Source organism: Peromyscus californicus, unplaced genomic scaffold (genome assembly GCF_007827085.1).
Source record: "Peromyscus californicus insignis strain IS unplaced genomic scaffold, ASM782708v3 Scaffold_9__1_contigs__length_137607984, whole genome shotgun sequence".
Classification (NCBI taxonomy): Eukaryota; Metazoa; Chordata; class Mammalia; order Rodentia; family Cricetidae; genus Peromyscus; species Peromyscus californicus.
Window position 1 is genome coordinate 108,803,317 of NW_026294617.1, and position 25,685 is coordinate 108,829,001.

General features: G+C 45.2%; 1 protein-coding gene across 2 annotated transcripts in view; it reads left to right on the forward strand.

The window, feature by feature from the left end:
- Positions 1-25,685, forward strand: part of Papss1 (3'-phosphoadenosine 5'-phosphosulfate synthase 1) — a 73,566-nt gene that overhangs the window by 41,900 nt on the left and 5,981 nt on the right. For both annotated transcript variants that reach the window (XM_052730443.1, XM_052730444.1), the window contains exons 10-11: positions 8,556-8,824; positions 17,673-17,902. In XM_052730443.1, the coding sequence (XP_052586403.1) occupies positions 8,556-8,824; positions 17,673-17,902 (499 nt within the window). The remainder of the gene's footprint in view (positions 1-8,555; positions 8,825-17,672; positions 17,903-25,685) is intronic.

Sequence of the window (25,685 nt, forward strand, 5' to 3'; positions counted from 1 at the left end):
GTATTTTGCTACATTCTTAGAATTTGATCTAACAGATTGCATATGGTATGGAAGATGGATGTCAACAGCAAATTGTCTGTTTGTTATAAAACTCACATGTTAAAGCTGAGTAGAACTATATAAGAGAATTTGTCAGAACTGTCCCCTCACACCAGTGGTACCTCATGGGACAAATGATGGAGCAATGCCGTCTTACTGTGGCTCATCCATCAACCCTTTCATGTCTTTGTCTGCTGGTGTGCCGAGTGCCGAGGTTTCACAAGTTTGCATGAGAACGGGCTTTTATGCAAGTTTACACGAGAAGGGGGCTTTATGGGTAAAGAAGACATTAAGCAGCGACAGGACGAAGTTGCTCCGAGAGCTGTCCTACAGTCCTGACATCAGTTGGGGTTGGGATGAGGTGGAGCAGTGTGTTCAGAAAGGCCGGGATGCTGTTCTTTGCAGCCTTACACTCACTCCCGAGCGCTCCAGGACAGGCGCTTCTCACCAAGTGCGATGCAAGGGTGTTGGTAAGTGATGTGCTGCCGTGTGCACCCGAGGTTTCTTCGCGTGCCCGGAAATTGAAGGTGCTTTGGTGGAAAGAGCATGCGTTCCCTGTAGACTTGGCCAGACTGTTAAGAGGCTTAAGTGTTCTGCCATTGTTACCGTCGTCTGTGTCAGCCCAGCAGCAGAGGGCAGAGCCCTAAGCCTCAGTGCCGCTCCTCAATGCTTTCCGCGTGGAAGTCTGGATGTGGCCTGGAAGGGGCAGGTGCACGTGGGTATGAATAATGTGCGGTGAGTCATGGAAGCTAGCTGACTGCTCAGCTGTACTTAGGAGCCTTCAGCCTCTGTCCCAGGTGGTGATGGAGCGTGGGGACAGGACAGCCCCACAGGACCCCAGCAGTCATCTTGGCTTCAGCTTGTTTAGAGTCCTGAGTGCAGATAGTGTCCTGCTTTACCCTTTGGGAGTTTCATATCTTGTTTTCCTCTGTAAGGCTCGTTGACAGCTGATGAGAACACTTATGGAACCTAATGCATATTTATTTGGAACAGGGTCTCACAGTGGCTCTGGCCGCCCTGGAACTCACTATGCAGACCAGGCTGACCTCAAACTCACAGAGGTTTGCCTGCCTCTGCCTCCTGAGTGCCACCATAGGGTTTTATTTTAAAAATCGAAATGAGAGCAGATGAGTAACGCACTGTGCACAGCATCGGGCACACAATAAGAGTAAGTTATCCTGATTCCTGTGTGTGAGCCGAAGCTAGTCTGCCTGTATTGGCATGACGGTTAGAGAAGGGATATCTGTTATCTACTCCTGAGCCTGCTGTACTTGGCTGGAATCTGAAGCCATGTGGCTGTAGGTAGTGTAGATAGAGGTTTCTGCTGGGCCACACATTGTAGCAGTGCTCAGTGGTTTCTGCTCAGCCTGCCTCATTCACTGTTTGTTCACATTTCCTGCTTGGCTCCTTCAATTGCAGGGTAGGACTGCTCTGTGTCTTCTGAACTCTGTGAATTTGAAGCAGATACTTGGTGTATTAGTCAGGGTTCTCTAGAGAAGTAGAACTCATAGAATGAATCTATCATCCATCTGTCTGTCTGTCTGTCTACCTCCCTCCCTCCCTCCCTCCCTCCCTCCCTATCTAAAGGGGATTTATTTAGAATGGTTTATGGATTGTAGTCCAGCTACTCTGACAGTGGAAGGTCCAAGAATCCAGTAGTTGTTCAGTCCATGGGGGTTTTAGTTAATTCTGGATGCAGCCAGGTTGACAGACAAGAATACCCATCACCCTGGGTCTAACAGCCAGTGGCTTCTGAGTGCAGCTTACAGTGGCAGGCTAAGTACAGCTTCATCTCCTGCTTTCAGACACACTCTGGCTCATTTGACAAGTGAGTAATGATTGCGTCAGGCATAGTGGCATGCGGTTCCCTTCTATCAGTGTGAGATTTAGGGACCCCGTGAAGGTTGCTTCTGGCCATTGTCCTGTAAAGGAGAGAGACAGCTTCCAGGGAAAAAAGTCCTTCTTGACAAGAAACTGCATTATCACCATTGTCTAGAAACCATTTGCCTGTCCGTGTTCCCCCTCTGGGTGCTGTAAGTGAAGATAGAGTATTTGGAGTTCCTGCAGCCATTCTGTGTTCATGAGGATCCCAAACGTGTTCTGTGTTGAGTCTCTGTCATTCATCTCCAGAGTTCGTGTTTAAAGAGATACTGCCTATTTAAATTATTGAAGACACTTCTGGTTGGGTCTTTTATTTATAATCAGCAATAATAGATAGTTCATTTCATTCCCTCCCTCTGGTGGTGAACAGAAACACATTTAGGACTTGTTGAGACCACCTTAGTTTGTTTTTGCCAAAATCTGAATTTATATCTTGAATCGATGTTAGTCAATTATTGATTCTGTTGAGACATCTTATCATGGAATTATTGTTCATAATTAGAGACTTTACTATTCCATCTGTTTTGTGCTCTTTGTGAGCCAAACATTTTAAGTCATTTAGGGAGCTTGTTGCATAATGAGTGATTGCGACTTTGTTTAAAGTAGCTGCGAGCCAGTTATTAGCCTTGCATCAGACAACAAAGATTTGTGGTGTTGTTTTGTTTACTTTTCCATTTTAGACCAAGGCAAATAAGCAACAGACCCGGGGAGTTTACTTTGTAGTCCTTGTCTACTCATTAGGAGGCTAGTGACAACCGGCCTACTGATGTGTTCAAGGGAGAGACAGCGGGAACAGTCACCCATTCTTGTCTCTAGTGTGTGTTCATGCCTCTGTTTGCTCCTCTCCACCTCATCTGAGTGTTTGCCTGGTATAGATTGTTGTCCTGGGAACATGGATGTAACAGGTCAGCTGTTGGAGCCCCGTCCGTAACTGGAAGGACTGAGATTTCCCTATTGCCTGCTTTGCTAAGCAGAAGGTGAGCTATTTACTAGTGGAGGGTCTTGGTATCCAGGTGATTGACTGATAGGCTAGAGAGAAAGAAGGTTTCACTGAGCCAGCTAAGAGCCCATTCGTACTTACTCTACACAGACTGTTGGTGTCCTGCTGCTTACAAAGTGAAAAATTCACATCCTTTCTTTTAGACAAACATGGTGCTGTACAGTACTGAGTCCATCTGTGAGGGCTTTTGTTGAGTTGTTGAACTACAGACCATTTTAAAAGAGTGAGTAGAGATGTCAGGATATTTTAGGCAAAGTTGGGGGCCATAGAGGAGGTTGGTGAGCCAGTGAAGTTACTGTGTTTTCTTACGGCAAAAGCAGTGAGCTAGAGATGATGCAACCGGAAACCAGCTGAGGGGAATCCTTGTGTGGCAGGTTCTAGCCACAAGCAGAAGCACCCTTGGATAGAGTCTAAAGTTAACCAAGTGAGCATCGAAGAAGAGATGGGTGCAGTCATGGGAACCCACAGGTAGTGCTGGGGGATCAAACTGGCAACATCAGGTAGGGGCAGGAGGCAGTGCCTTGTCCGTCTGTCCTCCCTCGCTCCCTCCCTCCCTCCCTCCCTGCCATTGTCTTTGGTCACTCCGCTGTGCAGAGTCTGGTCCATCTAGCTCTTTGCACTAGGTCCTGGCAGTTGTTGCTTCCTGTGCCATTGGATGGGTTGTCACATGACCTGCCCTACACACCTCCAGGGAGTTGTTGCTGTTTTTCCACCATCAGGAAATGCTGACAGCTGGCCTCTACTTCCCAAGTCGTGAAACACAGTTTGAAAAGGACCTTCTACACTCTTGTTCCCCTTTCACTTGCTGGAAGGCAAGGGCTCCAACTCCACTTGCTTCTTCCCGTGTTGCCCCTTGGCCTGGTGGAGAGAAGAGTCCAGAGTGCAAGGAAGGAGAGCTTGCCGCACTGAGCGGGTCCTCTTACACAGGCAGGTTTGCGTAGGAGGTTGGGAAAGTGATGAGCAGTAGACAGAATGTAGTAAATACGGAGATGACGAGTTGGGAGGTCAGGCCGTGGAGATACGGCTGAGATATCCCATAGTAATCGAGTTCAGATGATGGTGGGGGGTGATCGGGTAGTTCCTGAATGAGCATGTCCAAAGAGCTTCACACAGCCCAGCAGTGAACCCTGCTGCTCCAGGTTAACAGGGAGAAACAGGTGGCTAAACCCAGATGGCCCAGCAGAGCCTGAAATTTCACGTTTGTTTGATTATGGTTGCATAAAATATGTGCACAAAAAATAATGAGACTGGGCAAATCAAGCATTAAAACCAAAGACAGCAGCGATACTGCAATAGTCTGTTTACGGACAATTTCCCCTCAAGTTCTGTGCAGTGGTTCATGCTTTTTATTTTAAAGAGGAGTTAGGTAAAGAGGCAGGTGTTTGGAAGGCCAGTGCCCTGCTTAGCTGAACATGTAGGCTGGGAAGACAGTGGGTAGATGCTCACGTAGAGACAGAAAGCAGGGAGGGGTGCCTTTGGGGTTTGGCAAGAGGTTCATGCTCACTGTGTGGCAGAGCAGGAAGCAACTGGTTGGCTGGGTGAGTGTGGTCCAAGAGTCCCACGTGGAGGTGAAGAAATGAAGCCACGTTCTTTTCCTCCATCACATCCTCTCCACACTGTCACCACCCTTCTCTACAAGCAGAGTCCTAATCCTTCTCTGCTGGACTGGAAAGAACTGGATTTCTTTTACCAGACATTTTGGCTCTTTCCTTCTCTGAATAAACTGCAGACTCCCGAGGGCACGGGAGCCCCGCTGTTGCCTTGGGGAGAGCTTGTCTGAACTGGAGTTTTCATCTGTTCAGACCTTCCCTGTCCCTGCCTGCTGCACTGTCAGATTGCGAGGGAGAGCAGTCAGCACAGACTCTGTGCTGAGATGATGGGGTCTGAGCACAGGCGGGGGAGGAAGGAGTGTTCTGGACCCAGGATTGGGTTCCACGCTCCAGGGCTAGGGAGCGGACTGGAGATGGGGACGAGGTGGAGGACTTGAATCTTGGATGATACTGGGACACTAAGAGGCAGATGGAGAGGTGATCTGAGCTTGGGGTCAAGTTTTGATCAGTTAACAGAAATTTGCAAGTCGGTACTACAGAGTCCAGCCTGTTATCCTTGGTGCTTGTGACCTCATCACAGTATACAGGGTATGTATGGTCTATCAGGTGAATTGGCCCTGGGTGACACATTGATTAAGGGAGGAGAGAAAGTGGAACAGTTGGCAGAGTTCTGTTTTATGTGGATATGTGTTACAGCATTTTTATTTCTACCATCTGTCCCCACTTCCTGTACTCCTCTGTGTCAAACCTGTATAGCATCACTGGGCTAATCCTCTACAGAAGATCACAGGCCATTTCTTGTTCCAGTCATCGCCCTTATTTGGTACCAACATCCTTTCTAAGCAGCATTCAGAATATAATGTGATTGTCCTGTGCCAGGTTTTTACATCCATCGACATGTGCCCTCTATCTTTGACAAAATAAAACCTTTGATTTTATGTTCCCATCCCCTCTGGAAAGCAGGGATGCTTCCACACTTTTCCTCTTGGTTGGAATTTCATTTTACTTCTTCCTGTCCTATTTGTAGGATGCTAGATCTGGCCGTTGCAATGTCTTACTAGATAGCCAGGCTAATCGGTCCAGGTGCTGTCCCTGGATGCTTTTGCACTGTGGCATTTGGGCTGAGTGGTTGCAGCAGAGCCCCGTGGCTTGCAAAGCCCTGAATGCTTCAAGGCTTCTTAGGGGTCAAACTTGCTTTCATGTCCGATCAGCAGTCTCCTAGTAAACTTCGCAGAAGTGAGGGTTATATAACTGAATTTAAAGGCAGTTCTGCCTCGGATCCCCCGCATGTGTCTTCTCTTTTAAAACATGTTGGTATGGGGAATTTAAAACATATGCAGAGATAACAGAGTAAGGACTCCCTGTGCTTCTGACCCAGTTTCAACACTGCCTGTTGGGGTCATTCTCCTTTCATCGGGGCCACTGCTTGTCTTCTCTGAGTGCTCTCACCACATTCGGAATCAAATCTCAGCTCTCGTCATTTCACCTAAAGGTTTCAGTATGTATCTCTTTAACAGGAACGGCTTCCGAAGCATAACCATGGTACCACTGTTTCACCCTGAGAAACAACAGCCTGAAAACTATCAAATGTTTAGTGTCCAGACTTGCAGTGTTTTCATTAAAAAAAGGAAAAGACAAGGGACTAATTTTTTAGTTCATTGGAAACATAGTAAGCTCCACAGACTGTGATTGGTTGACTTCTCTCCTGTCTTAGTTGTCTACTTTGCTTTTTAATTTTACAATAATAAAAAGTTACAGAACTATTTCCAGGGCTAAAACGTCTACATATATTTAACCCAGATCCCACAGTTATTAACATCCTGCTGCTGTTGCTTTTACATCGTCTTCGTCTTCGAGAGCGGCTTTCAGACCAAAGCCCTCCTAGCTCCTGGAAGCAGGGACAGTCTTTTGCCGACCTGCATGCTCCGCCTCAGGAGAGTACCACCGATGCAGTACTCCTGGGGCTGCACTGCCATTCCAGTCATGCACTTGTCCTTCCTAATGGGGTCCTTAGAAAAGGATTGTTCGGTTTATTTTCTGTGCGTGAGTATTTTGCTGCATGTCTGTAAGAGCACCATGTGTGTGCCTGGTGGTGCCTGTGGAGCCTAGAGGAAGGCCCGAATCCCCTAGAACTGGAGTTAAGTGTGGTTGTGAGCTGCCTGTGGGTGCTGGGAATTGAACCCTGGTTCTTTGACAGACCAGCCGGTGCTCTTTAACCATGGAGCCATCTCTCCAGGGGGGTCCTTTATTACTATGATAGTGTCGGCAATTCGTTGTCCGACTTTCGGTGTCCCTTCTGTGCAGAATCCAGGGTAGGTGTCTTTAGTTTCCTGAAGTTCTACTTTATTGTCACTGAGATGTTTAGGATCTTGTATGTCTATATGTATGTCTGGATTCCAAAAGATTAAAGCAGTGATCAGCCTGTATGCCTCCTCCCTGTGAAAGTCAAACAGTGCTATGTGCTCACATACTTCTGTCAAGACTGTTCTGTGCTTTGTATCTAATGTCACATCACATACATTTTCTGGCTAGAAAAAGCCCTGTTGATGTTTGAAAGGTAACTTGAGAATGCCTAAAGATAATGATAATATTCCAAATACTGAATGCTAAGGGACATGACAGAGCAGACACATCCAAATCCTAGTCATTTGTAACAGTTTTCTGTACTTCTGTCATGGCGGTAGAGGGGTCAGAATTGACAGTAGATTGACGATGATGTCCGTTGTGAAGGAGGGATTGGAGAGGTGGCTCCAAAGAGGGTTTGCTGCCCTTGAAAATGACCTGCATTCGGTTCCCAGTGCCCATCCATGTCAGCGAGTTCACACCTGCCTGTAACTTCAGCTCTGAGGAGAGCCAACACCTCTGGCCTCTGAGGACATCTGCATTCATGTGCATCCCCCCCACAGACACACATGAATGTACATAATTCAGAATAATAAGGGCGAATCATTTATTATTTGTAGTACGAGTAAAAATAAATAAAAGTAAACAAGTTCTAAGCCAGTCTGAGTCAAGTCATCCTGGTGGGGTGTTGTGGCAGGTGTTCGGAGAACAGTAAACACAGGGCTCCTGTGCCAGGTGGTTCTTCTGTGAAATTACTCTATGTCCCAAGGAACCGCGGCTTCTGACAGAGGGCTCCTAGTGTAGGCGCAGAGGAACGAAGCCAGGATTGTAAGCACACAATGGCTAATCAGTTCAGTTAGCCTCGTAGCTTTCACCATTTGAATTCCAGCCACGGTCCTCATGAGAGATACTGTTGCTGTCCTAAGTCCAGACCTCAGATGACAGCACCGTGGCTTTGTTCTCAGTCAGAGTAATCTGCGTGAATTTGGGCAAAAAAATGAAAAGTGAAGCCGTAACTCCCTTCATACCATGTCTCTTCTTGAAAAAGCCCTGGGAATGACCTGGGTTTGCTTACCAACTCGGGTCTCCAGGTGATGGAGGATTTGACTGAGGAGTGTCACTGACACACTGACCACGAATTTGTATTTGTTGTGAGTTCCTGACTCTCAGGACCGGAAAGAAAGCCCGGCAGTTGCTCATTCCCACTGCACACAGGTGTAACACGAATTGCTAAACGGTCTTATTAATAAAAAACCTGAGCCAGATATTGGGGTAAAAGTGGAAAGATCAGAGAGGCAGAGCAGCAAGCCTCTAGCTTACCCCTATGAAATCCTCCACTGAAAGAGAGGAGCGAGCACCTCTCTCCACCCTGCCTTATCACTTCCTCTCTCTGCCCAGCTCTATCACTTCCGGTCTGTTTGTACAGACCTCCAAACCTCTATGGTTAACTAGTAGCTAGCTCCTCCTCCTGATTTCCAGGCAAGCTTTATTTGTTAGAGCACAAATAAAATATTACCACACACAGGAGTAACCGCTTTATGTCTGTGGCTCCCGTATCACACTTCCTCCGGTGAACAAGGGCCACTAACACTGGTAGCAGTGGATGTCACCAGTCCGTGGCTTTCCTCGTTTCTGACTCTGAGCTGGTGTGTTTGTTACTTGTCACCATCAGCTGGGAAAGAATTGTTTGTCCCATGCAGGGTAATGCTGGAAAGTCCTAACTCTGGAAATTCTCTTTTCAGATGCTGTCTTTGCATTTCAATTGCGCAACCCAGTGCACAACGGACATGCTCTGTTAATGCAGGACACCCACAGGCAGCTGCTGGAGAGGGGCTACCGGCGCCCCGTCTTGCTCCTCCATCCTCTTGGTGGCTGGACGAAGGATGATGATGTCCCTTTGATGTGGCGTATGAAGCAGCATGCTGCGGTGCTGGAGGAGGGTGTCCTGAACCCCGAAACAACAGTGGTGGCCATCTTTCCCTCTCCTATGATGTATGCTGGGCCAACCGAGGTAGGCTGCTTTTAGGATAGCGGTATAGTGCTAAAGGCACTCTTGCGAACACTGTGGCATCACCAGCTGACCTGCGGACCGTTCCCCGATGGATGGCTCAGTGTGTTCCAAACATTCAGCACTGCGAGTACTCTCCTGCCGTTGGGAGTGTCCTCTAGCTGCTGCACCCTGTGGGCATCCAGTTGTTGGGAAGGTTGGGGGAGGTTTCTTTGGCTCTCTTTGTGGTTCTTGTCCAAGCTGTGAAGAAGCTAGAACAGTATAGCAGCACATAGTTGTTTTGTATCCAGCAGCCGTGGTCCAGACACAGTTAGAGCAACACTGATTTTGTTTTTTCCACGGAGTCCCAGAGCGGAGGACAGATGCAGTGTGACTCGTGCTTTTTCTAGTCTATCAGCCAGCTGTTTGCACTGTAACAAATACCTGAGGTCATCAGCTTATAAAGAGACAAGGTTTATCTGGCGCCTGACGTGAGTGCTTCATTATGTAACTGGTTGGTCTTGTTGCTTTTGGGCTTGTGGTCCAATGGCACATCGTGGTGGGAGTGAATGGCCCGACACTGAAAGAAAGAGGAAGGGCGGGAGTCCTCTGTTTGTGTCCAGGACCCTATGACTTCCCTTTAGTCCCTTCTCTTAAAGGGCTCACTGTCCCCCAGTAGTTCCAGCTAGATACGAAGCTTCCAGTACGTGTGCATTAGGATAACTTTGCAGAACCAAATGATTGTTTTGTCCCTGGCTCATCTGAGTGTGAAATGCATTCAGTATTTTAGGGAAGTGTCCAGCAAGACATTAATTTTTTAAAAAGATTTATTTTATTTTTAGCTGTGTATCTGTGTTTGTCTGTGTGAGGTTATGTGTGTGCATTTGAGTACAGGTGTCTGTGGAGAAGGTCAGTGGCATTGGATCCCTGGGAGCTGGTATTATAGGCAGTAGTCAGCTACCCAACATGGGCACTGGAAACCAGACTTGGGTCTAATCTTCTGGAAGAGTGGTACTGGATCTTAACTTCTGAGCCTTCTGTCCTATCCCCAGATGATCTTCATCAGTTATTTTGTGAAAGACTAGAGCATGATTGAATCAGGAAGTAAAATTGCTTCCTGATATGAGGGCAGGGTTTTGGAATTCTGCCTGTGGTCAAATAGAATGTTTGAGATCTTTTTATATCCATATGTAGAGATGATGAGAATTAGGTTTCAGTTTCAAGGTAGAGTCGAATAGGCTTTCAGAATGTATTTGCTGAGTGAGTTAATAAATCAGTTGAGTGACCTCAGAAGTGGTGAGTGGGAAATTCCCAGCCAGCTTCTTGTGTTTTCTAGATAAAAATGGAATGCACATTATTACACCACCATTTCATCCCTTCCATAGAGGAAGATGAACACACTTAGATTTATCTGAGAGTCAAACTCATTTTTTAAAAGATCTAAGTAATTTAGTAATACAAACTCCTTCCAACATTTTAAAAGAGAATCCAAGATGTTTGATTATTTGGGATGGAGCCTATGAATCTTCATTGGAGAGGTTATGGGGTTGAATTCTGTTACCTCTTTATTCAAGAAAAGCTAACAAACATAACAGCTGGTTAAATGACAGTGTGACTGGCTTTTCTTTTGGGTCCCTGTCCACTAATATATTGAAATGTTGTGTGAGGTAAACACTCCATGTTGCTCCTCTTTCTGTTGGAGTAAGGTGTTGGTTAGAGTCGGCCAGCAATGACCCCTGGTGTTCACCATATGCTTCCATGACTTCTATTTAGTTCTTGCATTTCACATTTTGTTCAGTGGTTCCTCTAGCTGGTACTCACCATTGCTCTAGAGGCTATGGAACCTGGGAGAATGGAGCCAATGAATGAGGTGAACTGAAGTCTCATGCAATAGCCAGCTTTCTCAGAGCCCCAGACAGTTTGTACTCTGAGGGTTAAGGTCACCTGAGTAAAGTTCTCACGAGTTCAAGCTGTACACAATCACAAGGACAAGCCACATGTGGCAAAAACATGTTTTTCCATAGAGGCGTGTTAAGGACAGTTTAAACATTTAATTGAATAATTACAGCAAGCAGTAATGAGTAATCTGAAGTAAACTCACTCTTATCCGCTACACCTGGGAGGAACACAAAAACACATTCCAAGAACAGTTCCAAGTTTCGAAGAAACTGAGGTCACAAGGCTCTTGTCTTGTTTTCTTGGAGTGTTCTCACAAGCACTTAGAATTCTCCTCACACCACTTTGTTTCTAGACCATGGTCCAGCAGTACTGATGACATTAACCTCATCATTTTAAGCAAGTCATTTGATCTGAGCTTCTCTAAGATGTCGTTTAATGTGAGAATGACCCAAATGATGTTAGGGCAGTGTGCTGGCTGCTTTTTTTTTTGTCAACTTGACACAAGCTGTAGTCATTTAGGAACAGGGAAACTTGATTAAGAAAATGCCCCTACTAGATTGGCCAGTGGGCAAACCTGTGGGACATTTTCTTGAGTTATGATTGATGTGGGAGGGTCTAGCTCACCATGGGCTGATGGGCCTGTATTATAAGAAAGCAGGATGAGCAAGCCTCAGTAAACCAAAATCCGGCATGATCTCTTTCTGCACCAGCTCCTGTCTCCAGGTTCCTGCCTTGAGTTCTTGCCCCGACTTCTCTGGATGATGGTCTATAGATTATGTAAGCTGTAAACCCTTACCTTCCAAGATGCATGGTATTTATCACAGCAATAGAAACCATAACTATGACAGGCAAGAATAGGTTTATGAACAGTGACCTTATTAAATTCCAGCTCGGAAAATGAGCCTCCTTCTTTGGGACCTGTCTTGTTTTCTTGGTGACTCTTATGCTCTGTCTGAAAGTGGGGTTGCTGTGAAATTTTATTTCAGTTAACTAAAAATGTTTTTAAAAAATGAGAGTGGGAGGATTTGTAATGAAATAGCCTGTGATAATAAACAAAAAAATCATTTCTTATGTTAGAAAGGGGTTTGGGGGCAAAGTCTCAAGTATCCCAGGCTGGCCTTAAACACAGTATGTAGCTGAGGCTGGCCTTGAGCTCCTGGTGTCCCTGCCCTTCCTTCCAGAGTACTGGAGTTCCCAGCCTCCGACACTGTGCCCAGCTTTAGATCAGTTGTGCTGCTGAAGGAAGATTCAAAAGGGAAAGCAGTGGCTGGAGAGATGGCTTGGAGATGTGAGTTTGGATCCCAGCACCCGTTTTAAAAAATGGGCTAACAACCTAGGCATGGTGGAGGGTGGAGGCAGGAGGATTGCTGTAGCCTGCTAGATGCCTAGCTCTAGATTCAGTAAGAGACTTCATCACAAAGAATAGGGCACAGTGATAGAACAGACCATGTAGCAGCATCCTTCTGTGGCTTCTGTGTGCGCATGGGCTTCACAACCCCCACCCCATCATATGCACATACAACACAGACAGACAGAGAGACACGGAAAGAGAGAGCGGTGAAGATACCCGAGGGCAGGCATCTCACTTTAGCAGTCTTCCACTTCACAAAGCACAGTTGAGTAGCTGGTGGTGTGTCTGTCCCTTCACCCACCCTGGGTTCACGGCTGAGACATCGCCTACAAAGGGATTAGCATAAGGAGAGCATACGTATTTGTTGAATTCAAGTCTTCCATGACACAAGAGCCTTTAGAAATAAAGATCCAATGAGGCTGTGTATTGTGTGCCTGAATCTGATGATGGGTGGGCAGTTGTGCAGGTTGAGTGGAAGAAAGGGAGTATGATTAGCTAGTGATAAATCTGGGGGCTTAGAAGGGCCTGTTGCTCATGTTCTTCTCGGTCTCTTCTCTTCAGAGAAAGGGACATTTCTTTCCTGCATGTATATAGAGAGAGCCTTGTGGCCTGCTTTAGGGGAGGTCAGCTGGACTTAATGGCCTTCTTTGAGAGAGAAGGAGTTAAAGGGAAGTGTGGCCTTCCTGCTTCTGGCCCTGAACTGGCTCTGGCAGGACCTCCCCCGGCCTCTGATTGGCTCTTGTCACTCCCCACAAGAACCCATCCAGTGACCCTAGTAATGATGCAGGAGTGCACTGAGGGCTGCAGCGCGAGTCTGCACTGGCTTACCGCCAGCTCCTCTGTAATCCGTTGACTCCTGAGCTGTGTTTACGTGCCCGAGTGCTTTTCGTAGGAGGTGCACTGGGGTTAAGTATTCTCATAGTCAGTTGTGTGTGTTTTCTAATTTGTCTTGTTTTAATGTCCTAGTGAACTATACATAGGAAGAAAGGACACATTTCATAGATGTTCAGTGAAGCTAAGTTTTCCAGAATGAACATCCAGAAGCTCTTGTTCCTGTTCCTTCTGCTCCACACCTGTCCTTACCACAGTAATCCCTGTCCTCACTTACAGCGAGGATCCAGTTCCCTTGTGTTGAAGGTGTGAGCACTGGGTAGCAGATGGAGAACGAGGCTGGGGTTCAGGAGGTTCATGAGAGTCCTTGCCATCACACTTGGGAAAGGAGGAAGAAGGGAGCTGGACAGGGCACAGGAAGAAGCTGAGCCGCAGTTCAGTCTCAGGTGTTACGTATATTAACTCATTCAGCCCTTGAGCCACCACAGGAGGGAGGTGCTACAACTCATCTTCAGGTGAGGGTAACCCCTGTAGAAAGGTTCCATAGCTTGCTCAGAATCATATAGTAGTAAATGATGGTGATGGAGTCTGAACCTGTGTGTCCTGGAGGATTCTGGGAGATCTTTCAGAGATGCCCTGAGTTGCATAGAAATAGGCATCATAGCTGTATTGACTAGACATTGGATGCCAAGGAAGGTGCCTCTTATGGACCTGCTGCTCTCTGCAGTGGGGTCTGTTTCTGAAGAGAGCCAGCAGCTGTGGGTGCCTGCTGGCTATACTCCTGGAAACAGATACTTATCTTCCTGAAGTAACCTGGGCTGCCACAGCGTTCAGGCCAGCCTGGTGTGACACCTATCTAACTAGAATCTGACATTGGGGTCTCTTATGCCTGGCTTCTCTCACTTTACACTTAACTCACCACAGTGTTTGGCATAGAATATTTGTTTAACTATGTAAAGATGTGTTGCATTTGTTTATGCTGCATTTGTTTATGTAAAGATGTGTTGCTGTTTCACCTTTCCTGCCTAAGGTACCTGATTGGTCTAGTAAAAAGCTGAACGGCCAATAGCTAGGCAGTAGAGGGATAGGCAGGGCTGGTGGAGAGATAGAAAAGGGGGTGGCCGGCCTGCCAGGGGCCATAGCCAGACATGGAGGAAGCAGGAAAGCAGGGTGGACAGTACATAGATGAGATAAATGAGCCTCGGGGCAGTATATAGCTGAATACAAATGGGTTAATTTAAGTTAGGAAAAAAAAAGCTAGCTAGAAACAAGCCTAAGCTAAGGCTAAGCATTCATAATTAGTAATAAGTCTCTGTGTCATGATTTGGGAGCTGGCCATCCAAGAAAGCCTGCTACACCACAGTCAGTGACAGACCACTCATTCTCAGTATTACTGTGTCCTCCTGTGTGACTTCATGCATCACTGTTGAGGGCCATTTGGGCTGTGTTTCGATTTTTGCTGTGAACAGTGTGCTGGTGTGGATTTTAGTACCTCCAAATGTGAATATGCCTATTGGTTATTGCTGAGTAGAATGACTGGATATGGATGTGCATTTATTTAGTATTAGGAGAGGTTTCCAGTCTTTCTAATGAAAATGTGCCGATTCACACTGCACAGCATTCTGTTTCCTCACCAGTTCTGGATTGTCTTGTGTGTTGCACACTTTGGCCTTATGATCCTGACTCTTTAGCCACATGCTGTTTAATACTGCTGTTTCTTAACCAGTCTTCAGAATCTTCTTATTGGATCAGTCTCCCTGAAAAGGGAATAGAAATTGATTATAAATTAGTGTTGTTCTAGGTAGTGATTAAGAAATAAAATGCCATAACCCACTAACATTTTTTTTTAATGTGTATGGGTGTTTTGCCTGCATCTATGTGTGTGTACCACATGTGTGACTGGTGTTCACAGAGGCCAGAAGAGGGTGTCAGATCCCTTGGAACTAGAGTTCCCTGTGATTGTAAGTTACCATGCAGGTGCTGGGAATAGAACCTGGGTCACAGGGAAGAGCAGCCAGTGCTCTTCACCACGGAGCCGTCTGTCCAGCCTCTAGCAGCGCATTTTTATTGAGCGCTCACGGTATTTGCAGACAGTATTCATTCCCAGTGACTTACATATGTTAACTTAGTCCTTGTAACAACACTAAGAGGGCAGGCACTGCCATTCTTCACAATTTACAGGTGAAACCTGTGGGAGACGTTAAACAACTGCTCGAGGTCAGGCCGTAAGCCATGGAGATGGAATTTGCATCTAAGCAATCTGGTCCTAGAGCCATGCCTTGCAGTTCCAGTCTCCGATGTCATTCAACATTACAGTAGTTGAACACTGCAAATGGGTATGTTTTGAAGGCAGACTTTAAGTACATTCATAGAATTCTAAAATAGTGAGTTGACATGATTTTGGCAGATGTTCCTTAGAGATGGAATCTCCTGTTTAGTAGCTTCCATACCTGCTCATCATAGTTCAGAGTGATATTTTACACTTTCTCTGTACAATCTTTATTCTTTCTTTTTCTAGGGATATCATCCTCTTATTATTAGCAATATCTTCCTGTGGGTTTTATTTGTTTTGTTTTTAGACAGGGTCTCACTATGTAGCTTTGGCTTAGCTTGCAACTCCCAATGTTGCTCTGTCATCCAGGTCGGCCTTGAACTCACAGAGTTTGCCTTTGCCTCCACAGTGCTGGGATTAAAGGCGTGTGCCACCATACCTGGCCCTGCCTGTGTTTTTGTTACTGGTTTTGTGAGGAGTAAATAGAGTAACAGTAAAACTTACCTTGCTGTCTGGCTGATACTAACATGTAAAAGTATGTATTATTGGCTGGCTGAAAGCCAGTAATTACTTTGCTTCAAGTTCTCACTGTCCCTGTCCTGATTCCACATAAAGACCCTGTCTGTATCTCATAAGGGTGCTTCGTAAATTTGTGTAAAAATCCTAGAACTTGGAATATGGCAGAGAGCCTGGGATGACTTGTTCGTAGACTTCATGTCAGAACACATGTCTGTGGCCTAATTTGGAATGTCCTTGGTGTCTAGCTATTTAATGCTAATAATACGAAGAAGGTGGAAATAATGATCTTTGAATGCCTGTGTATGGCTCACACACTGGACTGATGCTTTGCGTGTGTTGTTACCCAGAGCTCTGTGAGATACGGATTTTATTTCCATTCTACCAGGGAAGCTGCTGAAGCTAAGTGTGTGACTTAGCTGAGGTGTGTCAGAGAAAGCTAGAGCTGAGCAATAGTTTCTAACTTCTCATCCCTTGATGAATAAACCAAAAGTTCTAGCAATCGTTTTAATATTTTAAGTAGTTAAATATTTCAGTGTTTATGATTTGGCATGATTTAAGTGGCTTATGAAAAACTATCCATTCTTCTTGTGCTCCTCTCTCCCTTCCCTCCTACTTTGTGAGATATAGGGTATTGCTGTGTAGCCCAGGCTACTCTGTGACTCACTGTGTAGCCCAGGTTGTACATTCCTCCTTCCTCTGTCTTCCAAGGGCTGGGATTTTAAGAGTGTGCAGCCATGCCTGGCTCCGTCTGTTCCTTTCTCTGTAGTGCCTCGCTTTAAGTGAAGACTTTCCTTACAATAACAACAACAATAATAAGACCCACCTCATTTTTGTAGTTTTTCCAGTGACATCAGGAACGAGTCTGCCAATAACACAAATTTGCCAAATTGTCATAATAAAATACAAACAGTGATTCTTCTTTAATCGTTCTCTGGGTTACTTAGAAGGCATTGGTACCAGATTTGTTTCCTTAGCACAAATGCATTTCAGAACAATGAGCAGCTGTTAAGGCTGTGTGGTTATCAACAGGATGTTCCTCGTTTTCCAGTCTATAAAGATTTTTATGGCTCGATTCCGAAATTCCATCCTAGGAACGGAGTGGGAGCTGTGTGGGGAAGAATTTACTTTCTAATGTTTAAACTGGTGTTGTGAATGTACAGTTTTATTATCTATATGAATAATTAGCTGGCAAATTGAAAATGTTTGTCTTGTCGTCGAATGCTAAATCTATTTCCTAAAGAATAATTAATGCTTTCTAAGATCTGCTATGTGAAAGTGTCAAAAATGAGATGGGTTTGAGAATGTACAGCTAACAGCCATATCCCAAACATATGAAGTTGTAATGAGGATTACCATTTAGGTTTTTTTCTTGGAGAGAGGAGGAGTGTAATGCATTGTTGGATGTGGGGACTTCCCTCTGTCAGGAAGGTTATTCTCCAGTTATTCAATGATTCCGTGTTAGAAACAGAGTCTATGTAAGTGAGCAGAGGCATGTAAAAAGGAGCAGAAAAAACACACTGCTCTATGGATTCCTGTGCATTTCCTTAATTAGGTCATGTTTCACACCAGTAGCTGGAACAGTCAGTACAATATCTATGGGGTCGTGAACCTGCCCTATCGATCCCTTTGGAAGACCCCCATAGCCTTACTTATGTTCAAGGGTCAACCCCCACCCTGACTTCTTATGTATATGTAAAATCTTACACATGGATATATGCACATCCGTATACCTCATAAGCAAATAATCCATAAAGATATGCACCTGTATATTTATGCCCTTTATGATCTTGGTTTGGGGGCCTGCTTTTAATTCTAGCTTTCCAAGAAGGTACATTAAATTTGTTGGGACTCCCTACTATTAGGTAGTGATGAAGTGAGACATAAAAGGAGGTGCAGCTCAGTGGGAAAGAGTTGAACACAAATGCACATGCGCCTATTATCCATTTGCTGTTTCCCAGTCGTCAGAGTGTAGTTATCTAATATGTCGACATCTTTTCTAGGTCCAGTGGCACTGCAGAGCACGGATGGTAGCAGGAGCCAATTTTTATATTGTTGGACGAGACCCTGCTGGCATGCCTCATCCAGAGACAGGGAAGGACCTCTATGAGCCAACCCATGGTGCCAAAGTGCTGACGATGGCCCCCGGCCTGATCACCTTGGAAATAGTTCCCTTCCGAGTTGCAGCTTACAACAAGAAAAGGAAGCGGATGGACTACTATGACTCTGAGCAGTAAGTTTCACACTGCTGCAGCCGACGGCAGCACTCTGGTTTCTGAGCTATTTCTGGGGATTCAGCATATCGTCTGCTCTTTATAATTTCTAATGGGAGGCTTTGTTGGCTCCATCTTAGGAAAAGTCAAGTCAAGAAAACTCATTATTCTATAGTTAGAAATGAAAGTAAAATGGATCTGAGCTGGATGTGGTAGTAAACTCTTTTAATCTAAGCACTTGGGAGGCGAAGGCAGGTAGATCTCTATGATTTGAGGCCAACTCAGTCTACATAGTGGACTTTCCAGGCCAAGCAAACAAACACGCAACCACAATCCCCCTCCCCACAAGCACACACTGGATCTAGTTTCAGAGTTGGTAGTTTGGGGGATTTTGTTATGTGGTCCTTAAGGGCAGTGTTAACATTCATATGTCTGCATGACTGTTATCAACTTTCAGAATAAATGGTTGGAGTGTGGGCCTGGTTGTTCAAGAATAGCCTGGGCAAGGTAGGGAGACCCTATCTCAGAATAAAAAGTAGAGTGGGCTGGGGATATAGTTGAATGATAGTTTCTAGCACACACAAGGTTTTGGTTCAATTCTGGTATTGCCAATACTTACATACATACATATGTACATACACGGTAATATTAAGTATGCGTCTATTTCTTCTGGACAGAATTGTAATCATTTCTGTCTGTGGATGATAGTTGTGTAAGTTCACAGTGGCAGTGTGAAGTTGGGTTACAGGGTCTCGTTCTGTCTTTGCTCTGTGACCTGAATTCCGAGTCTTTTCTGCTCGTATTTCCTCATCTTGAATGATGGCAGGGGATAAGGCACTTCCCTCCCAGGTCTTTCTATAGTGCTCCCCATGATCTGCAGCACCAAGTTATTTTCTTAAGGTAGGGTCTCACTATACAGCCCCAGCTGGCCTGGTACTCACTGTGTAGATCAGGCTGGCCTCGAACTCAGAGATCCATTTGCCTCTGCCTCCTGAGTGCTGGGATTAAAGACACACGCCACTGGCTGATTTTTATGTATAATGTGTGCATGTGAGTTGTTTTGTTGACCAGCTCTTAGTTTATCTGCTTTTTAGTACAAGTTACAATTCCTGTTCAGCAGGTCAAACAGATCATTCATGTAGAATATAATCCTTTTTAATTTACGTTTTATCAGTTTCAGTTCTACTGACAGCATTAACTGAAACCTGACGCTGGCCTAGACACATCCAGTCTGAGCATCAGTGCCTCCTTCCTTCCCCTGACTCTTAAAATTGGTTCATGTTTAGGAATAAACTGAGCCTGACCCAGGACCCTCATTTAGTGTGACCCATTTTGTCACAGAGGGGACAGGAAAGGAAAAAAAAAATCTTGTGAAAAATTAAAACAACACACTCTTGTTTCTAAAAGACATATCAGCACCCACTTACAGTGCCAGCACTTGGAAGGTAGAGACAGGAGGATCCGTGGTTCAGGGTCATCCTTGCTGCATAGAGAATTGGAGACCACCCTGGGCTACATGAAACCCCGTCTCAAAAAATTAAAAATAGACAATAAGCAAATAAAGTAGGCTGTGGAACGGCTCAACAGGTAAAGTTGCTTGCTGCCAAGTCTGCAGATCTGAGTTCAATCCCTGGGATCCACATAATGGAAAAAGAGAATAGATTCCTTCACGTTGTCTTCTGATCTCCACATGGGTGCCATGACATGAGTGCATGCCCACACAGACACACAGAGAAATAAATGTAATTGAGAAATGAGTTAAAGGGATATAAGGCTTTGAATTTCTTTGAGTTAAGTAAAAATCATCTGTCGTTCAAAGCTGTCGTTACCACTGGAGACTGGAGGATGTCTTGGTTTCACACGTGCTGACAGCATTCTAGAGATAGTGCACCCTCAGTGAGTGATGAACTGCGTAGCTGAAAGTCAAGACAGCCTAGAAAAGCCTGTAGGCAAAAAGGTTGTCGCGGCAGGCCCTGGGACGAATAGAAGGATTCCTAATGGCTGCCAGTGGCCGCGTGTGGAAGTCAAGATGGGAAGCTATTCTTGCCTGTTCGCTGAAGGCCTCAAATGTGATGCAAATCCAGGATACTCTGAGCCCCTCAGAAGAATTTGCAGCCAACGGCCCGTTTTTAACCCTTGTTACAGAATTATGTTCCTAACTGTGCTTAGGAGATGGCGTAGAGTCTTTTAAAAGAAGAGTGTTATCAATTATGATAAACAGTATCACCTCAAAAGGTGATTGGAATCTAAGTAGAAAGGACAAAGGAAGGTGAAAGCAGTCTGGGTACAGTCTTAACCTTTCGTGGTTAAATTTATGTAGACCACCAATCAAAGAGCCCGACTTGGTCTGTGGGAGAGCTGCCTGTCAGCAGTTCTTTTGAAGCCCCCCTGTCTCAAGCTCCTGAAGGACAAGGGCCTTCCTACAGACCTGTAAGCCACATGGTGTCAGAGGCAGATGCTGGGGTGCGGTACTTTCTGCTTCTTACTCCGAGTGCAATTTGCTGAGTTTGTATACAGCAGTCTCAACCTTCGTTTCCTGAGAGCGGTGGTGGACTTTGTTTAGTGAGTTACACAGAGGCAAGGGCGAGCAAGGAGAGAGAAGCAGGGCCATTCTGCCGGTCTGTATTCTCTTACTTTAGAAGAGTCTCTGTGTTGTGGCATTAAGAACTGAGCAGGGGCCTGCAGTTGGTTCCATGGGTAAAGCACTTTCTGTGCAAACCCAGGACTGGACTTGGATCCCCAGCACCATGTGCAAAGCCTGCTGAGGCGAGGCTGCGTGGACGGCTCAGCATTTTAAGGACGGGCACTGCTCTTGCGGAGGACTCGACTGTGGTTCTCCTCACCTGCAGCAGGGGCCTCATAACCATCTATAGCTCCAGCTTCAGGGGATATCTGACACTTCGGGCTTCCATAGGCACCTGCATTCCAAGCACATACCCACATACAGATACACATTCACATCCATAATTAAAAATAAATCATAAAAAAAAAGCCTGGCACGGTGGCATGTACTTGTAACCTCAGCCTCAGGGAGACAGACACCGTCAGACACCTTGTGTCCCCTGACCAGCTCAGCCTTTTCTTCAATCAGTCCCAGGCCAGCAGGAGTGCTCCTCTCAATCAGCAAGGTGGATGGCTCCTGAGGAATGACATCTGAGCTTGATCTCTGGCCTCTGTGGCCATGTGCACATCCTCATGTATCCGTACCTGCAGCTGCATACACACTAGTGCCCCTGACATGTGTACACACAGATGTGTGCACAGGAAGAAAAGCAAGCAAAATAAAAAAGCACCGTGTTTATTCCTTTCCAGCTTCTGGGCTGATGTGTTCTGTCCCTGTGGTCCCTCTGCGTGCCCAGCTGCTTTCGTCACACACAGGGACCCTAGATCCATCTGTATGCAGTTGATTAATGTGCTTCTAAGACCCTTGATAACTTTGATGTTCAGCTAAATCTGCGTAGTGCTGCTTTAAGTCTCTCTTTTAATCATTTAAAAGCTAAATAATTACATCATTTCTCATAAGATTTTCCAGAGATGAATTCTACGTTAGTCACATGAGTAGCTCATTTCCTTGGAATTTTATTTTTTTTGAGTTACCAAATCTTAATAAGTTGTAACTTGGGAAGCTTTAAAAATGCCGTAGTTTTTTAATTTTCTGTATTTGTATTCAAATATAATTAAGTTGATGGGAATATGTTGGAAAGTGATTAAAATTTTGTGGAAAGGCGATCGTCTTTGATGTAGCGAGAAAACAGTTATTAATTATGCACATATGAACTTGTCCATGTTTGATTAATGGACATTACTCAATGCCAGCTTTTATGTAATTAATGATTTTGTAGCTTTTGGTTTGATTGAATACTAGTGTAAGACAAAGCTTAGGAAGGAAAATTCCCTGAAGATTTCCGGCTAGATAATTATTGATAGGAATTATGATAGAGTCATCTGTTTACATTTAGGAAGTCAAGGAAGCTGTGTTAGCTTTAGAAGTGACTCAGAGAGACTGAGCTGTCGGATTTCAGTCCCATTACAGATATTAACAACTATTAGGGAATCTTTTGTCTTTTCTTTTCTTTTCTCTTTTAAAGTGTAAATATTTGTATTCTGGGTAGACAAATGCAAAATTATTTAGAGTATAGAAACAACATACTCAATAAAAGAAGAGGGCATGAGTGAAAAGTGCCCATGGGGCTGAGTAAATGAAGTGATGGAAGGGTAAATGTGCCTGCTCTGGCATCACATCTTAACAGGTCTCTGCTGTTTTTAATGGTAGAGTATACATACTTTAACTTGTGTACTGCCAGAGAGAGAGCCCTTGGCCATTAAAGGTGCCCCTCTCACCATCTAGAAGACATTCCCTTACCATCTAGAAGATGCCCCCTTACCATCTAGAAGACGCCCCCTTACCATCTAGAAGACGCCCCCTTACCATCTAGAGGATGCCCCTTTACCATCTAGAAGATGCCCTGTTACCATCTAGAAGACGCTCCTTACCATCTGGAAGACACAGTCTGGTTGTTGGAAACAATGAGTCTATGCCTCCTTCAAGGTGTTTGTGGGTTTCTCTCCTTTTGTGTACTTTCACTGGTGAGCCAATCTAGTATGATAGTTTTTGAAGCTCTGACTCTTAAACCTGTATGTCAGTGTTCCTCTGTTATCATCAGTTTTCTGTTATTAAAATAATAACTTTTGTATAAAACAACACATGTAGCTGGTTAGGTGTCCCGTGCCAGGCCAGGCTCTTCTGTGACGTCTCTGGAGTCTTCTCCCATGATGATCCTTGTCAGCAGGAACCTGGAGGCAGAAGCTGATGCAAGAGACCGTGGAGGGATGCTTCTTATTGGCTTCTTCCCCATTCTCAGTCTGCTTTCTTATAGAACCCACAACCACCAGCCCAAGGATGGCCCTGCCGACCATGGGCTGGACCCTCCATGTCAATCATTAATATAAAAAATGCCCTACAGGCTTGTTTACAGCCTGATCTTCTGGAGGCATTTTCTTTTCTTTCTTTCTTTTTTTAAATTTAAGAAATTTTTTATTCATTTTACATACCAACTACAGATCCCCCTCTCATCCCTCCTCCTGCTCCCCTCCAGCCTCTGCCTCCCCCATGACCCCCCATCCCCTCCTCCAAAGGGGAGGGGTAAGGGCTCCTATGGGGAGTCAGCAAAGCCTGGTACATTTAGTTGAGGCAGGAGCAAGCCCCCTGGAGGTATTTTCTTAGCTGAGGTGCCGTCCTCTCCGATGACTGGCTTGTGTCAGATGGACATAGACCATTGGGCACACTGGGTGAGGATGCAGTGTGAGCCCCTGCTTCAAGCTCCTGCTGCCTGACCTCTTTTCTCTGATGGACTGCACCTTGAGTTAGGAGCCACAATAAGCCCTTCCCCCTTAAGTCACACTGGTCAGGGTCTTTCGTGACAGTGACAGTAAAAGAAACTGAGGCACAGTTGCATAGAACATGGAGGTCTCTTTTGTTTTACCTTCAGATCCTGTCCCGATGATTGAAGTAGTGTTTGGATGCTTACCTCTTCCTTTCTTGCTACACAGTCTTTGCTATGCACAAGCCCATCTGTTTGGGTACTGGGAGCTGTCTTTTTCAGTAATGCTCAAAATGCTTTGTGTTTATTAGCAATAGTATTTCTCTTGTTGTATTGTGTTGTTGTTTTGTGTTGTGAGTTTAACTATTACCAGGATCTTACACCCTCCCCCTCGTTAGTGTTTTTGGTCACCATGAAATGAATCCAGATGAGACACACGAAGTGTGGGGTGGAGGGCAAGTGGAGCTGGATGCAGAATACTGTAAAGCACTCTCAAGGGCGAGAGTGGACAGTGCCCAGAGATGAGTGTGCTTAGGTAGGTTGTATACAGTTTCTTGAACAGATGGCTTTCTTGGGGGCATTTTCCTGTGCAGGTGATTGACTGCCCATTTGGGAGAGGATACCATTGTTGTTTTTTTTTATTTTTTTTATTTTATTTTTTAAACAGAAAGCTTCCTGCCAGATAGTGATTTTCTACTTTTCTTGGTAATTTAAAAATTGCTTCTTCACAGAGGCAGATGCAGCTAAGATCCTATCCCATTGACTAAAAATCATGTAACAGAGCCGATTAAAAGTTAAAAAACAAACAAACCAAAAAAACTAATGTGTAAAAATAGCCAAGGCCCAGCTCCTAGCAGCTCACAGACGCTAAGGACCCAGGGTGGGCATGGGGTTTGACTCTGGGTTAGGCCCCAGGTACTTGGGAAATCCCACATTTCCCAGCAGCTTCAGGAAAAGCTGCAGACCCAGGGGTGGACCTGTGAACTCTGACCTGGGATTAGTGCAACTCTCAGATCCGGATGTCTGGGAGGAGCTCTTCTAGAGACTTTATGAACTCAGGTGCTGGCTGGGATGTGACTCAGTAACCGAGCACCTGGGTGCATGAGTGACACCCTGACTTCAGTCCACAGCACTTTAACAATCAATAAATGACAGCTTAAAGGAGTGAGGTGCTTGGTGGAAAGCCTAAGTTAAGAAATGTAGATTCAAGCTGGGTGTAGTGGGCCTTTGATCCCAGCACTGGAGAGGCAGAGGCAGGTGGATCTCTGTGAGTTTGGGGCCAGTCTGGTCTACAGGGTGAATTTCAGGACAACCAGAGCGACATAGTGAGGTCCTATGTCAACACCTCCCCACCAAAAGAAAGAAATTTAGATTCAAAATAATTAAACTTAAATCTCTCTGTCTCTCTGTCTCTGTCCCTCTGTCTCTCTGTCTGTCTCTCTGTCTGTCTCTGTCTTTGTCTCTCTCTGTCTCTCTCTCTGTCTGTCTCTCTCTTTCTCTCTCTCTTTCTGTGTGTGTGTGTGTGTATGTGTGTGTGCGCGCGGTCTGTGTCTGTATAACTGGGTATAGGTATGAGTGCAGGTACACACATCTACTGATGGACATGTAGAAGAGTCCTTGCCTGTCAACCTTGTCTGAGACAGGGTCCTTTGTTGTTCTGGTCAGCACCACATAGCCAGACTGATTCTCAGGCGCTTCCACAGACTCTCCTGTCTGCTTCCCGTCTTGCCACAGGAGCTCTGGAATTACAGATGTGGTCTGTCTCGTCCGGCTTCTTTATGTGGATCTAGGAGTTCAAAATGAGGTCCCCATACTTGGGCGGCAGGCGCTTTGCCCACTGAGCCACCTTCTCAGCTCCTGATTAAACTTCTCATTCATTTCATCTAGTCTCTGGTTAGAAAATAATAAGAAAAAATAATAAAATTGTCATGTATGATGCTGTCCAGTGCCTTTTAGTCTCTGAAAGAAAGCCACAAATAACTGTTTATCTAGTTTTGAAAAGATCATTTTAAATCATAGTCTTAAGAATTCTTAGTGTTTTGATGTGTTATAAATGACCTGCTTTCAAGCTGGATGAAACATAAATTAGAATAAAAATAATTAGATCCACTTACAAGTCACCACCATTAGTTTTATTTCTGTCAAGAGAGAAATGCTCTTTTGCCCGTCTGAATTGCTTATCTAGTTCGAATCCTGAGGATGCTGGTGATTTGAATGTGAGCCTTCAAAAGACATACCTGAAGGCCATCTGCTGACCTCAGTCTTGTCTGAGTGAGTAACTTGTCCTGGTAGCTCCGAAGGCCACATATGTGGACTGAGGGACAGCAGATGACTGTGAAGATTTACAACCGTCAGCAAGTGGCCAGAAGTCATCGTGCCTTGGAGTTCTTCAAGCTGCTGGCCACATGTGGTCAGTGCGCTGATGGCCACATGTAGGCCACTAGCTCTTGGGTTCACTCTACCCTCTCTGCTGTCCCAGCTC